The following is a 12,520-nucleotide window of genomic DNA, read 5'->3' as shown; positions in this document are numbered from 1 at the left end:
CATATGTTTCTAAGCACTAGATTACATAACTGTATCTGGGTGTTTTTATGCACTCTCTAGGTTAAACAAAGAAAATTAGTACATATTATTATACAGGTTTTGCACTCATATATCTGTGCATTTAACCTGGATCAAATAAATGCCTATTCCCACCACAGTTGTTCTAATCATGCAGTTTCTACTGTTTTTTATGTTGCCTTATACAGATGAGCGCCTTCTTAATAATGTTAAAACATCACAAAGTATAAAAGAATCAATATATTTTATTTGGCAAAAAGTTAAATATCATTTCAACACAACAATTTGGTCAGTAGGCCATGAGGTAACTTGCAAAATATACAGTGTATGTTCTGCATAAACATAACTTCCCAGATTTTATACTCGATACAAATCTACAATAACCAAATGTAGCTTTTTATAGTGTATAATTTATTATCAATAAAATTAAACTTCATTACAATAAGCTTCAAATTACTTGATTAAAATTAAAACGTAAACCATAGGTAGTTACCCTTTTCACATATATGTATAGCTCCGAAATCTGATAACTGCTTACTGGTGCAAAAACAATATTTAAGCTAGTCTGATTATTTACTTTTTCCTTAATATATAGATTATATATACAGCTGACAAAGACAGTACTATATATATCAAATTTTCATACTAAAATGACCTGCTTGATAATAGTTTGAGAACCATAATTCTTAGATACCCCGGAGATTTTATTATTATTATTTTTGTTTGTTGAAATTGGTATATATAGATATATATCTATATATATAAGCTGGGGATAGATAGATAGATAGATAGATAGATAGATAGATAGATAGATAGATATTACAATCAAAGGTTTACTGTCTAGTTATACAGAAAAGACTTATTACACTACAGAGCTATACTCTATGTAACTTTTATAATAAACAACCTGAGTTCAAATTGAATTCTAGCTTTCACAATCACATCTGGTACAGCACCCAAGCACATAAGTTGAGTCACAAACATAATTACCACAATAAAACACAGTGTTCAAGTATTACAGCAGACCTCTCTCTGCCGCGCAAAGGGCAAATTAAATTAACTACGTCGTCTAAACTCTACAGTCCGTAAATAGTTGTGCATTACGAAAAGGTAGTTTGTTTTTTTTGTTTGTTTGTTTTTGTTTTGTTTCTTTGTAAGTGAAGAACAGGTAGATTTATACAAGCCCACAAACAGTCTTCCGCACTAATGCCCCCTTTTTCTTTCCTATTATAAAATTAAAAGTAGTACCGTACCTCCGCAGTAGCACTGGCAAACCGACATCTCAATGCCACTGTTACAAGGTACAGTAACGACTAGAATTTGCCATGACAAAAAACAAAAACAAAAAAAAACCCGAGGCCTGAACACAGTCGCATTGTGTGGTGAGGTTGGAGCGGGGGCAGGGAGGGTTTTCTTTTTTAAAAAAAAGTAACCTGTGTGTCCTCATTATTCATCCTTTGCTCTGTCTTTGTTGATTTTCTTCATTTTCATCCTCCTGTTTTGAAACCAGATTTTCACTTGTCTCTCAGTTAAATTAAGGAGTCTCGCCACTTCGTATCTACGGTCCCTAGTGAGATACATATTGAACAAAAACTCCTTTTCCAGTTCCAGCGTTTGGTGCTTGGTGTAAGGGCAGCGCTTTTTCCTGGTGGATCTTGCGTGCAGCCAATTTGCAGCGGGATTATCTGCAATAAAAGAGCAGGAGAAGTTCAGGGGACGGAGGAAGCCACGTCGCGCCACTGTTCGGTGCCCTGACTTTAAAAGCGTAGGTAGCCTGATATTAGGGTTTACGACTTTCCTTTCATTTCAGCAGACATACAGGATGGTTAGGCACAATGGAATCAAAATACAGACACATGGAGAGGTCACACAGAATCGCACGCGGTAAAAGCCCAGCCCCCGCCTACTCTCGCCTGGATATTGTTTATAGAATGTGATTTTAAAATAGACTGTCCCTCCTCCTCACCGCCCGGGAAGGACTAGTGGGCTTACGATGTCATCGGGAAAACGTTTCAGTTTTTAATTTTGACCTTCTCCCGTGTCACCACTGGAAGGTTTCAAGGAGATAGCGAGACACTATACAGCTGGCTCAATTAAGCCGCGGTCGCTTATTCGCCTTATTTGCATACGCATTATTTTTTGTGCGTTAACATGGAGCCGATTGTTCCGTTAGATTTACGGCAAGAAAATGAAGTAAAGGAAGAGGTCTCTGTTTCCATCCTTACAGTAACCACCCTGGGCTGTTTCTTGCAAGATACTCGTGACAAAAGAAGCCCATGCTTCCCAAGGATTTCCCAGAAGTGCGTACAGGGGAGAAACCACGCCTGGCCGTGTTGTGCCCGGACATTCAGGCATTCTAGTTCACGTTTTAAGAGCTTAGACATGCACAGTTCCCTTTAAGATCTAACTACACCCGAGCAGCGGCAACTTCGAGTCATCTAGTTAGCCCGAGATGCTAACCTCCCTGCAGCCTGCTCAGAGACCTGAAGTCCATTACCCTTGTAGTTGCACTTACTTGGATCAATCTGTGGTTTTTCTCCGTTTGTCTCATTTTCTCCATTGGTTTCAGAGAACGCACCTTCGCTGGGTTGCTTATCTCTATCAGCTGGAGGAGAACCACAAGCATAATCAGACAGAGACAACGTGTGAGTGTCAAACGTGGTACAGTCACCCCTTCTGGCCGAGAGCGGTTCAGGTTTAATGCCGTAATGCCTGCTGGAAGGTAACCCAGGGAAAGACAATGAGCCCGGCATAGGCTCGAGCCACGAACGCATGTACCTGCCGTCCGGCGCTGCCATTGGTGCCTGGTGATGCACATATGGATGGTACACAGTGGGCACATTATTAGCGCTCGGAGGGTGAACGGGGCTCCAGGAAGTGCTAAAGACTGAAGTTTTCGACTGAAAACTGCATGGGGTGAATTCAGGGTGCTCGCTCAGGACTGGCTGTCTCGTTGGCGGTGCCAGTGGAGCAGAGGCATATCTGGACTGCACCAGGTCTTCACTCTCGTGAATTATGAAAGAGTCCACATAATAATTGCTGAGCGTCCCTGAAGTCGACATTGCCATTCAACAAACACAGAGCAGGACCTACTGAAATTATGAAACTGCAGATTTCATGTAACTACTTGGTCCTAGCAAGAAGTACAGTCACCTAATAAGTTGAAGGCTGCCTGTCAGCCCATTGGTTGCCGGAGTCACATGGCAGGGTAGCAGAACAATAAAGTATAAATCACTCCGCAGGCTATTAATGGGTCAGTGTTTTCCAGTCATAATTTTTATAGCAAAGCCATATGTTTTTATGCAAAGGGATATTTGAGTTATACGATAAAGTTTGTTTTAATTGTGGCCAACTGAGATTAAAAGATCAGATTTTGTATTATTACCCTTTTTAAACGGACTATTTTATATCATAATTAATCATCCCATCAGTGGTTCGTGTTCCCAGCAAAAACCTTGTGATCGGAGACCTTCACATAAAATTATATAATAATTGAAGTAATAAAAAAGCAAAATAGCAGTTGCGGTATACTGTATTTAAATATATATTTATTATATTTCATAAGGAGTTATTGTTTCAGGAGCCACAGGCATGTTATTAAGTCAGTAACTATGAGCATATTCATTTGCATCGCTGTGTTTCACAGCAGTAAAAATTTACGAGTGCTTGGAAAGGTTAAATTATACTATTGTGTTTAGTTTGGGAACTAACTGTAAATAATACCGTTCCGTTTAGTTCCGAGCTAACTGGAGCTGGCAAAGAAAAGTCAAATTCATCTTAGTCTCTTACCGAAACTGATCTGCAGCGTAGTTCCTTACCACACAGACCAGAGGAGGAATATATAAATATTTTAAATCGATATTTAAATTTGCATTTTTATATACTAGTCTTGGATCTTGGACTTTTCTAAATAATTGTTTTTCACATTTCAAGACAACAAACTCCAGTTCGAAATCCCTAATGCACCAGATTCAAAACCACAAGAAGAATCTCAAAAAAAAAATCATATAACCAGATACAGAAGAATTAATCGATGCATTTGCATTATACTGGGAACACTGTGTTCCTGATAAATTTACCGGGTTTCAAAACTATCTTTTAATAGAAGGTGTCAAAGGAAATTTCAACGAATATGCACCCCGGAACCTTGCCAATGACATTATATTAAAACACCTCACACACACACACACACACACACACACACAAAATTATCATAGGAAAAGTATAATTAAAGCGAGTGAAGTAAAATCGACTTTAATAGAACAGATACAGTGGTTGATTTCGCTACCAAATTGTTTGAATGTATTTAAGCTGTTTGAATCTATTTCCACTTTTACGTCTGTTTGCAAGGAAGAGATTTTTAGACCTGCCTTCCTGAAATGTAGCTAATACTATATCTAGAACGGATCTAAACCAGAACAAGAGAGGAAGAGAGGGGAGAGGGGAGGAGGGGGAGGAGTGTTTATCAAGACGATTAATTGTTAAATATGCACCAAACCAGCAGGGGAAAAAGCATTCTCTTCCTCATCGCCGAAAGGCACCCTTCTTCTCAGTTGTACTGTAAAAAGGGCACTTACATTATGTTGTATCACATTCTGATTAATCAAATTTATGTGCAAATCTAGGCTGGCACGTTCTTTGACTTCTGTGCACACAGTACAGCATGAAAACTAAGCGGAGGGTTACAGTCCTATCCCCCCCCCCACACACACACAAAAAAGTGATACGGCTCTCAGATCAAGTGCAGTATTATGAATTGAACTAATGGCTGAAATTTTTGAAAGTATGAGAATTGATTTCATTATCTTCTTCTGTTTATGTGTGTGCTGCTTATCTCCTGTTGTTGCAAGGGAAAAGAGACCAATGGGAGAGGGAAAACATCTCTGTCAACTGCATTTGAAAAATCTTATTCAGCATAGAGACCAGCAAACGGCAGAGCAACTGCATAATAATTAAATTCATGTGTGAATATTCTGCATGCAAAAATATGTTTCTCATTAGTTTTACATCACTATGTGGTCTCTCTAGCGCGCTCTATTTTTGTTTCTTTTCAACTTTTCCCAACAACTACATCAGAAAGCTTACTGAGATGTAATTTTTCACAACAGTTTCTATCCTGATTTGAAATCACAAGGTATATATGAAACTATTATTTAATACATTACAGTCAGAAAAACTAAAATAAAAAAAAAACCCTAAAGACAGACCAGGCGAATAGCAATCAGTTCTTTTCAAACCATTTTTTAAAATGCAAATAAAGGTCTATATACGCCTTAGAGCTTCTTTTTTTTTTCATGCGTGTACTGACATACCGCAATAGAAAAACAAGTCTATGTCTATTACTGAAAGACGGAACTCCACGTCATTTGTATTTATTATTGAGTCAACTGGGGTGAAATGTGATTGCAGAACTTCCTTTTTCCATTAAGAAAAATAATCTTAACTCCAGGAGTCCTGGATGTTTGTGTTAGAATTTGGGTTCTGAAGCTGCAGCGTGTTTCATTTTTGATTACTCACACATACACAGAATGCAAAAGAATATGGGTTAAACACCCTATGTATTCCGAAAATTGCTCGCTGCAGGATTAAAGGAGCATTAGGAAACTTAAAGACACCTGGAGTTACAATAATAATAAATAACGCTATTTTCAGGTAGGTTTCTGACTAAAACACTCAGTATGATCTCCTTTCTCTCCCCACCCCCCTTTATGGTGAGTTTTTCTTTAATCAATTTTAAATTCTAATATCTACTGAAATTATTAATTTAATATAGTTTGCATCACAAATAATTTTAAACTATAGGAAACATAATCTCGTAGACAGATAGTCACCACCAGAAAAAGTTAATATAAAATTCGCCTGTGTATATGGTATCTCGGGATATTTAGAAAAGGAACATTTTATCTGTAGAAATTTTAAAAAAATGGTTCTGTCCTCCGTATCTGTATAATCACAACAGTAAAGCTGCAATTTAGATGCGATTTTTAAACCCAGTGTAAGGGAAAGGATATTGCTATTTTTAACTGAAGGGAAATAGTAAATGCAATTTATCTGCTAATGCACTATAACGCTTGCATATACGCTATCGCATTTGGATAAACACTCTGTAGGAATATTCAGTCTTGATTGAATGGAAATTGCTGGATCGCCTCTTAAATAACTTATTTCCATTTAAAACTAACCAGTTCCAGAAATTTTATAATGGAAATTTGTATAGAACTTGGGATAAGTTCTCATGAAATTAGAATTATACATTAAAAATTTTAAATAAAGCAGAGGCAAGCCTATGTACACACACTATAACTTGATAGATTGATCGATCGATCGATAGACTATGCTATATATATATATACACATATACATATATACATACATACGTATACATCGCCATACATACAGCGTGTATACAGACATATACACTCAGAGTCATATGTCTGCAATTTAAAGGTCTGACGCTTTCTTTGTAAATGCATCCCTTCATATGAGAATCTAATTATAACACATCTACATAATCAGTGAAAACCCAATTTCCAGACTATTTTTATTCACTGTAGCCTATCTGAGCCCTGAATAGTTTAAAAACGAATGATCAAAAAGGATATTCAATTTTCAAATACTTCCCAGGTCCTTGCAGCCAGAAGAAATCTTGATCATGTACGTTAAGGATAAATGTTGTGCCTGTGATCTAAACAAGGGCTGCAGCTCCTATTTCTGTTTGGTCTATGTACACAATAGCCGGCAGCCCTAGATCCCCTGCACAAGGCCCAATGAGGTCGCTGTTGCTCATTCAGCCTCAATGGAATGTCGGCGCCTGGACACACTGTAATAATGATCGTAACCGAGGCCTTGTGAGCTATAGGGAAATGGGTTTTGGCTGATTTTAAATCACTTCTAGTTACCGGTTCACCTCCGGTAAGGTACTTTTGTGTAATTTATGATTAATCCCTGGACATATGTAGAAGCAGATTTAGATTTTAGGAACACTCAAGGCAGAGATGGACACGGAATAACACAACAGAGTGCAGGCAAAAAAATAAAAAAAAGTGACACAATGACATAAAATATCTTAACAAAAAAACCGAGACTCTGTCTCTGGTCTGGTTGCAATCGGTCCCTTCGTTTACTTAAATTGACGCTACGTTACAGGGACTCGGGATAACAGAGTGTATGAATATTGCCACGCAATTAAACTGTAACGCAATTTAAAAATCCAGCCCCCCCCAAAAAATAAAATAAAAACAGAACAAATGCTGAGCAGAATGTAAAGCGCACCTGACCTTGAATGGAGTCTACAAGATACATTAAAAAAAATTCCATAAGCAAGCAGGCTTACTCAAGAACTAGCTAACCTTGAAGAACTCCCCAAGATTTTCCCCTTGGCTGTTTATTGGGAAGTGAATGAAGCCTTCGTTGTAGATAGGAAACAATGGCATTGGGACTTGACGCCTACAGATAGCTTCAGCTGTAAGATTTCTTCGGTAGTAAGCCAACTCGCACTATTATACCTGGTGATGATTTCAACTGAAGTAATTAAGGCAGTTTCGTGCTGCAGAGAGAAAGGTGGAGCCCCAACAACATGAAACTACCTAAATCACAGAACAGTTCTCAGTGCTCTAATTATTACGCTCCCCATAGCCGTGTTCCTTACGCAAGGATCCCGCTATAAAAATAAAACCAGAAATGTGACCAAAACATTCCACCTCCCCTCGTTCCCCCACAGCCTACACCGGTCACCGACTCCAATCTGGATAGGATTCTTTAAAATGTGTGTGTGGGGGGGAGGGAGATAATCTCTTGTGAGTTTTTCTTCTAATTCTCCATGCACATGAAAAAGTGAAGAAAAGCCGTGAGCCGTAATGGTACATCATAAAAAGCTAAAGACTCGCCATAAGCCCGGGATAAGTCTCTCTCTCTCCTCCCCCCCCCCGCCCCCGCCCAAAAGAAAGAATTAGCTGTAGCCCTTATTCAGGCCCCATATTTTGTTTCGCCCTAGTGCAAAACTCTTTAATACTTAAACATGCAGCAAGAAAAGAGAAAGCATTTTAAATAAGCCCGACAACATGCAGCCAGGTAGAAAGGCAAAGGATACTGATGTGTAAATATGGCTAGAACCTATTTGATAAGAAGAACAAGACCTTAATAATACCCTCATTTACATGTGCTCACCTTTATGATTTTCTTCTGAGCCATCTGCTAAAGCTAGATTTTTCACCGTCCTTTGGAGTCAAAGACGTCTGCATATTTCAAGGTGTTTTATTTTTCCAAAAAAAAAAAATAAAATAAAAAATCAATACGCTACACTCAAGAAATAGTAATTTGCTTCCTCTGTCTATGCAGCTCCTCACTCAACTGAAACCACTCGTCCAAGACAGCAACAATCCAGATATACTAGCAAGTCATAAAACTGAACAAAAGCCGACAAACCTTACTGCACCATTGCTATATGGCCCAGACAAATTACGACCGTCTAGGTAATATTTAAATAGATTCCTAAAGTAATTGCAGGGTGTTTAGGCAACTATTCCTGTTGTAAAAGTTCTTGAAGACATAAAGTAGAACCTGAGGATAAACAGTCACAAAAAGAGGTAAAATTAAAAGGATTCATTCCACTTCTTTTATTCTTCTATGAGAACATAAACATCGTCTTTTCACGCACAGCAGCATTACAATATTAATTTATTCCGATTTAAGGTAAGTACTAGATAGAGCTAGAACTAACATTTATAATAATGATAGAATGCATTTGCTTAAACCAGTACCGTCATTTTTATAATAATAGACATTTATACATATCTGTATTTATATCCCCCCCCTTTTTTTTGCACCTACACGTTTGACCTTTTTAATGCATGTAACTTCACAGTATAAAGGATAGACGGACACATTCTCCCTTGCTCTTTGGCTCAGCAAGTCCTTCTGATGTTCAATGAACTTAGCTAGCAAAAGGGACTATTTTTTTCTCAAGACGGGGGGGATTGTTGTGTGCTTGTCATGCGTTACCAGCGGTAACGTCATTTATAGACAAAAATCCACTAATTCCACATATTTAAGCAAAACTACATTATGGTCAATATCTACACCAGACAGAGTGGGTGAAATTCAGAGGTAAGTGTAATAATTTAGTCCATAAGCAACACGAGATCTTTTATATCCTTAAAGAGAAGAGGTCTCATTTTCCTGGCCAATTTTAAAGCTTCAGATACTGGTTGTTACGTTAAAGGAAAAGAAAAAGAAAACAGAGCCTAACACCAGTTCCCCCGAAGCCCTTCTTTTAAAGTATGCCTGCATTTAATTATTGGAACTCCTGCCATTGAGGGGGGGGGGGGGAGTTTAAGTCCCTTTACATAGAACTATGGTAAGGCTTCAGTTATTCGTTATTAAGCTACACACGGTCCACATATACCCTTTATCGTTTAAAATTGAAACTCGCCTTTAACCGGGTTTGCTTACTTTTTCAAGTGGAAAAAAATATTTGCAGCTCTTGAACTCATATGTCTCTGTTTCATGGTTAAAGAAGCAAATAACATCAAGGCAATTGTAATGGAACAAGGGCGGCACACACACAGAATTTTATTCATCATTATGGCTCCCCCCGCCCCAGAAATAGCTATAAAGAAGTTATGGACACACTGAGAATGTATAAAATCCTTAATCCATACAGGTGCAGATTACTAAAGCCTAGGAAAATGATACTGGCTCTTTAAACCATAAAAAATGTGTTAATAGGTTTATCAAGAAAAATTAAAGTTGGCTGTGAGCTCCCGAATTCTATTCTCTCTGTTCATTTTCTTCAGTTTCATTCTGCGGTTCTGAAACCAGATTTTAACTTGTCTGTCTGTTAGGTGGACTGTGCGGCTGATCTCTAGGCGACGCTCACGAGTCAGGTACATATTGAATAGAAACTCCTTTTCCAGCTCCAGAGTTTGGTGCTTGGTATAGGGGCATCGTTTCTTTCTGCCACTTTTTGCGGTTAGCCAGTTTGCTGCATTTTCTCCTTTTGAATTGCCTAGTTTTAAGAAAGTAAAAAAGGGACATTACCAGATGACACGAGGCAAAGTGGTTCCTCAAGTTGGCCCCCTGGTCATAGTTCTTATTTAGGGAGTCCTTGTGGGCACCTCAGCCTCTTGTTTAGAGTAGCTGGCGTTTCCTTTAAAAATCTAGCCTCCAAAAGCCCGCGGAGATCATTAAAACTGAATGTCTGAGTTTCCATTTTCCTAATGAAACGAACTGTTGGCTCCTACAGTGATAGAGATACGTTAGTGGTCAGTTAATTTAATGGAAGTGGCTTTTTAAATGGCTCCCCCTCCCAACCCTCATATTGCAGTTTAGTTTATTCTTTCTGTTTTTCAAAACTGCTTCAGCAAAAAACTGCGGATTTAAACTTTATAAGCGCGCTTTGCAGCTGGAAGACAAGATGAGCTATTTCGCCTTATTTTCCTCTTAACTAGGAAGCTTCTACCCAGTTTTAAAAACAAACTAAAGTACCTTCGTAGGTGTTTGTTGCTATTATTTAGAGATTGATTTGCTAGTGGGGTAGGTGATGGTTTTGTTTTTCCTTTTTTGTTTAATAGAGCAACTGTATTATATCTAAAAAAAAATCAACTGTAAAATAATCAGCAACTGAAAAGTCTGACAATATCGCCCACTAAGGTTTTATTTTTGCCAAGGGATCACAATAATAAATAATAACAGCCCTGTTATCTGTTGACGACACTGAAGGATATTCGTGGAGCATTCATCAGTCTAATTTGATAGCAGTTCATAGAAAGAACATTTCAACGCGCCAGTTATTTTGAAAAGCATTCTGGATCGTAAAATATAACTTACCCCGTTAATAGGTTTATTTATTGGCACTGCCTATTGCTTATTTTGGATGCTTTACAAACATCTATGTTATCTCTTAGGCACCCTCACATCATCTGGGAAGATGGATCTCTGTTTTTCTATATGTTCAAACCGCATGCAAGTTACGGCTTGCCCAGAGTGGAGGCTTTAACATTTAAACTATAGGATGGACGTTAATTTTTACTACATCCCCACGCCCAAATATTAAAAAGTTCAGAAGGTCAGTCTGAGCGGCGCTTCTTGCCAGCTCTGCAGGCTGCTCAATCCTCCTTTCCATTTGTGATGTAACTATCATCCTCACACGGCTTTTATTTGCTTACCTATGGGTTCTTTCTCAGGAGAGTGTTTGCTGCTTTCTGACGGAGCTGGGGAGAGTTCTTCTGCGGTCGAAGGCGAAGCCTGAGCGTCTTCCTCCCTCTGGGAGACGCAAGCCAAGGTGTTGGGGGAAGCCTCCTCGGTCTCTGTCCTCCCCGCTTCTGTTGGGACTGAAGGCAAAGATGGAGCCGCATCAAAACGAACTTGGGGCTGCGGTGTGAACTGGGAAGCAACAATTTGCCCAGCATTGTAGCTCTTGGAAGTGCCATAAGCTTGAGACAAGCGGAAGTAGCCTGGGACAGGAACCCCACTAGCGTTGCTCATGGGACAGACCTCAGCGTTTAGCCTTGGAAAAGTAGATAGATCTGTGGCAGCTGCACCTTTAGGACATTTGTCTGAATCATAGAGGCAGTAAGAGTTCTCCTCTTTAATGTTTTGAGCAAAAGAGCAGGATGTAGCCTGCTGGCTTTCAGGCTCTTCCAGGCGACAGGACCTTGGGGGCTCTAGCCAGACCTCCATCCCTGACATGTAGGGATGAGAAGTGGGGACCATGCTTTGAGCAGTACCTTCATTGCGTTTGCTCAAAACTGGGAAAAGTCCGCAGCTTTGCAGCCCATAGGACAAATCGGACGCCTGTGGCAAAAAGACACTACTGTTGGGATAGTAGCCGCCGCCGCCTCCGCCTCCTCCGCCTCCTCCTCCTCCTCCTTCCCCTCTGCCTGAGCTGATCAAGGAGTCTACCAAAAAAGAGTTTGCAGCTGGGCTCTCTGAGCATGACATTGTTGTGGAATAATTTGGCGAAGGGAGCCGATAGCCCTTTCTGGCTGACATTTCTTGTGCAAAACATGCTGAATATGATTAGAGATACCCCCGCACCACGGCAAATGCTTACAGCCAATGGAAACCCAAGCCCTACTAGCAACCCCTCCCAGTTTGGTTTCGTATGCAGAGAGCTGGTCTCAGGTCGACCTCTGTATTTAGAATATATATGTATATTAATGTGTAATATCTATTTCCATATAGACCCACACCTAAATCTACCTATATCTATAGGTAGATATAGGGTATACGTGTATGAGGAGATACAGTTGCACACTGAAAAGTATACAACCATTTCCCACCTTATTTTAGTGTTCGCATACTTTATACTCTTCTATTATCACATTCACTGCTATAAAGTAGCAGAGCAGTCTGATGTTTATTATTACCTAACATGAAACGGTATATAAATGAACCTTTTATTATCACTTCTTTTCCTACAGTTGGGCTTTCCGGAAGTAAGGCGTGCTCGCCTCGTTGCACAGCATGTGTTTGTGATGATATTAATAAAGCCCGGAATCCC

At 39.3% G+C, this 12,520-nt stretch overlaps 2 protein-coding genes across 2 annotated transcripts; both read right to left on the bottom strand.

The window, feature by feature from the left end:
* Positions 1–243: 243 nt before the first annotated feature.
* Positions 244–3,466, bottom strand: HOXA9 (homeobox A9). Its single transcript, XM_084618977.1, has 2 exons — positions 2,534–3,466; positions 244–1,703 (listed from the first exon to the last, which is right to left on the bottom strand). The coding sequence occupies exons 1-2, from the start codon at positions 3,084–3,086 to the stop codon at positions 1,465–1,467; spliced, it is 792 nt and encodes a 263-aa protein (XP_084475103.1). The 5' UTR covers positions 3,087–3,466; the 3' UTR covers positions 244–1,464.
* Positions 3,467–8,631: 5,165 nt separating this feature from the next.
* HOXA10 (homeobox A10) lies at positions 8,632–12,009 on the bottom strand (the record flags this gene model as incomplete). Its single annotated transcript, XM_084618973.1, has 2 exons — positions 8,632–10,024; positions 11,184–12,009. The coding sequence occupies 2 exons, from the start codon at positions 12,007–12,009 to the stop codon at positions 9,750–9,752; spliced, it is 1,101 nt and encodes a 366-aa protein (XP_084475099.1). The 3' UTR covers positions 8,632–9,749.
* Positions 12,010–12,520: the final 511 nt, after the last annotated feature.

Source organism: Lepidochelys olivacea, assembly GCF_965140295.1.
Source record: "Lepidochelys olivacea isolate rLepOli2 genome assembly, chromosome: 2".
NCBI lineage: Eukaryota > Metazoa > Chordata > Testudines > Cheloniidae > Lepidochelys > Lepidochelys olivacea.
Note: the sequence above shows the minus strand (reverse complement) of the source record. Positions and strands in the feature narration are given on the sequence as shown.

Excerpts from the sequence above, each read along its gene's own strand:
- HOXA9 (XM_084618977.1), bottom strand. The coding sequence starts at position 3,086 with ATGGCAATGTCGACTTCAGGGACGCTCAGCAATTATTATGTGGACTCT. Across the intron at positions 1,704-2,533 it reads AAAACCACAGATTGATCCAA|ATAATCCCGCTGCAAATTGG; the intron begins GTAAGTGCAACT and ends CTTTTATTGCAG.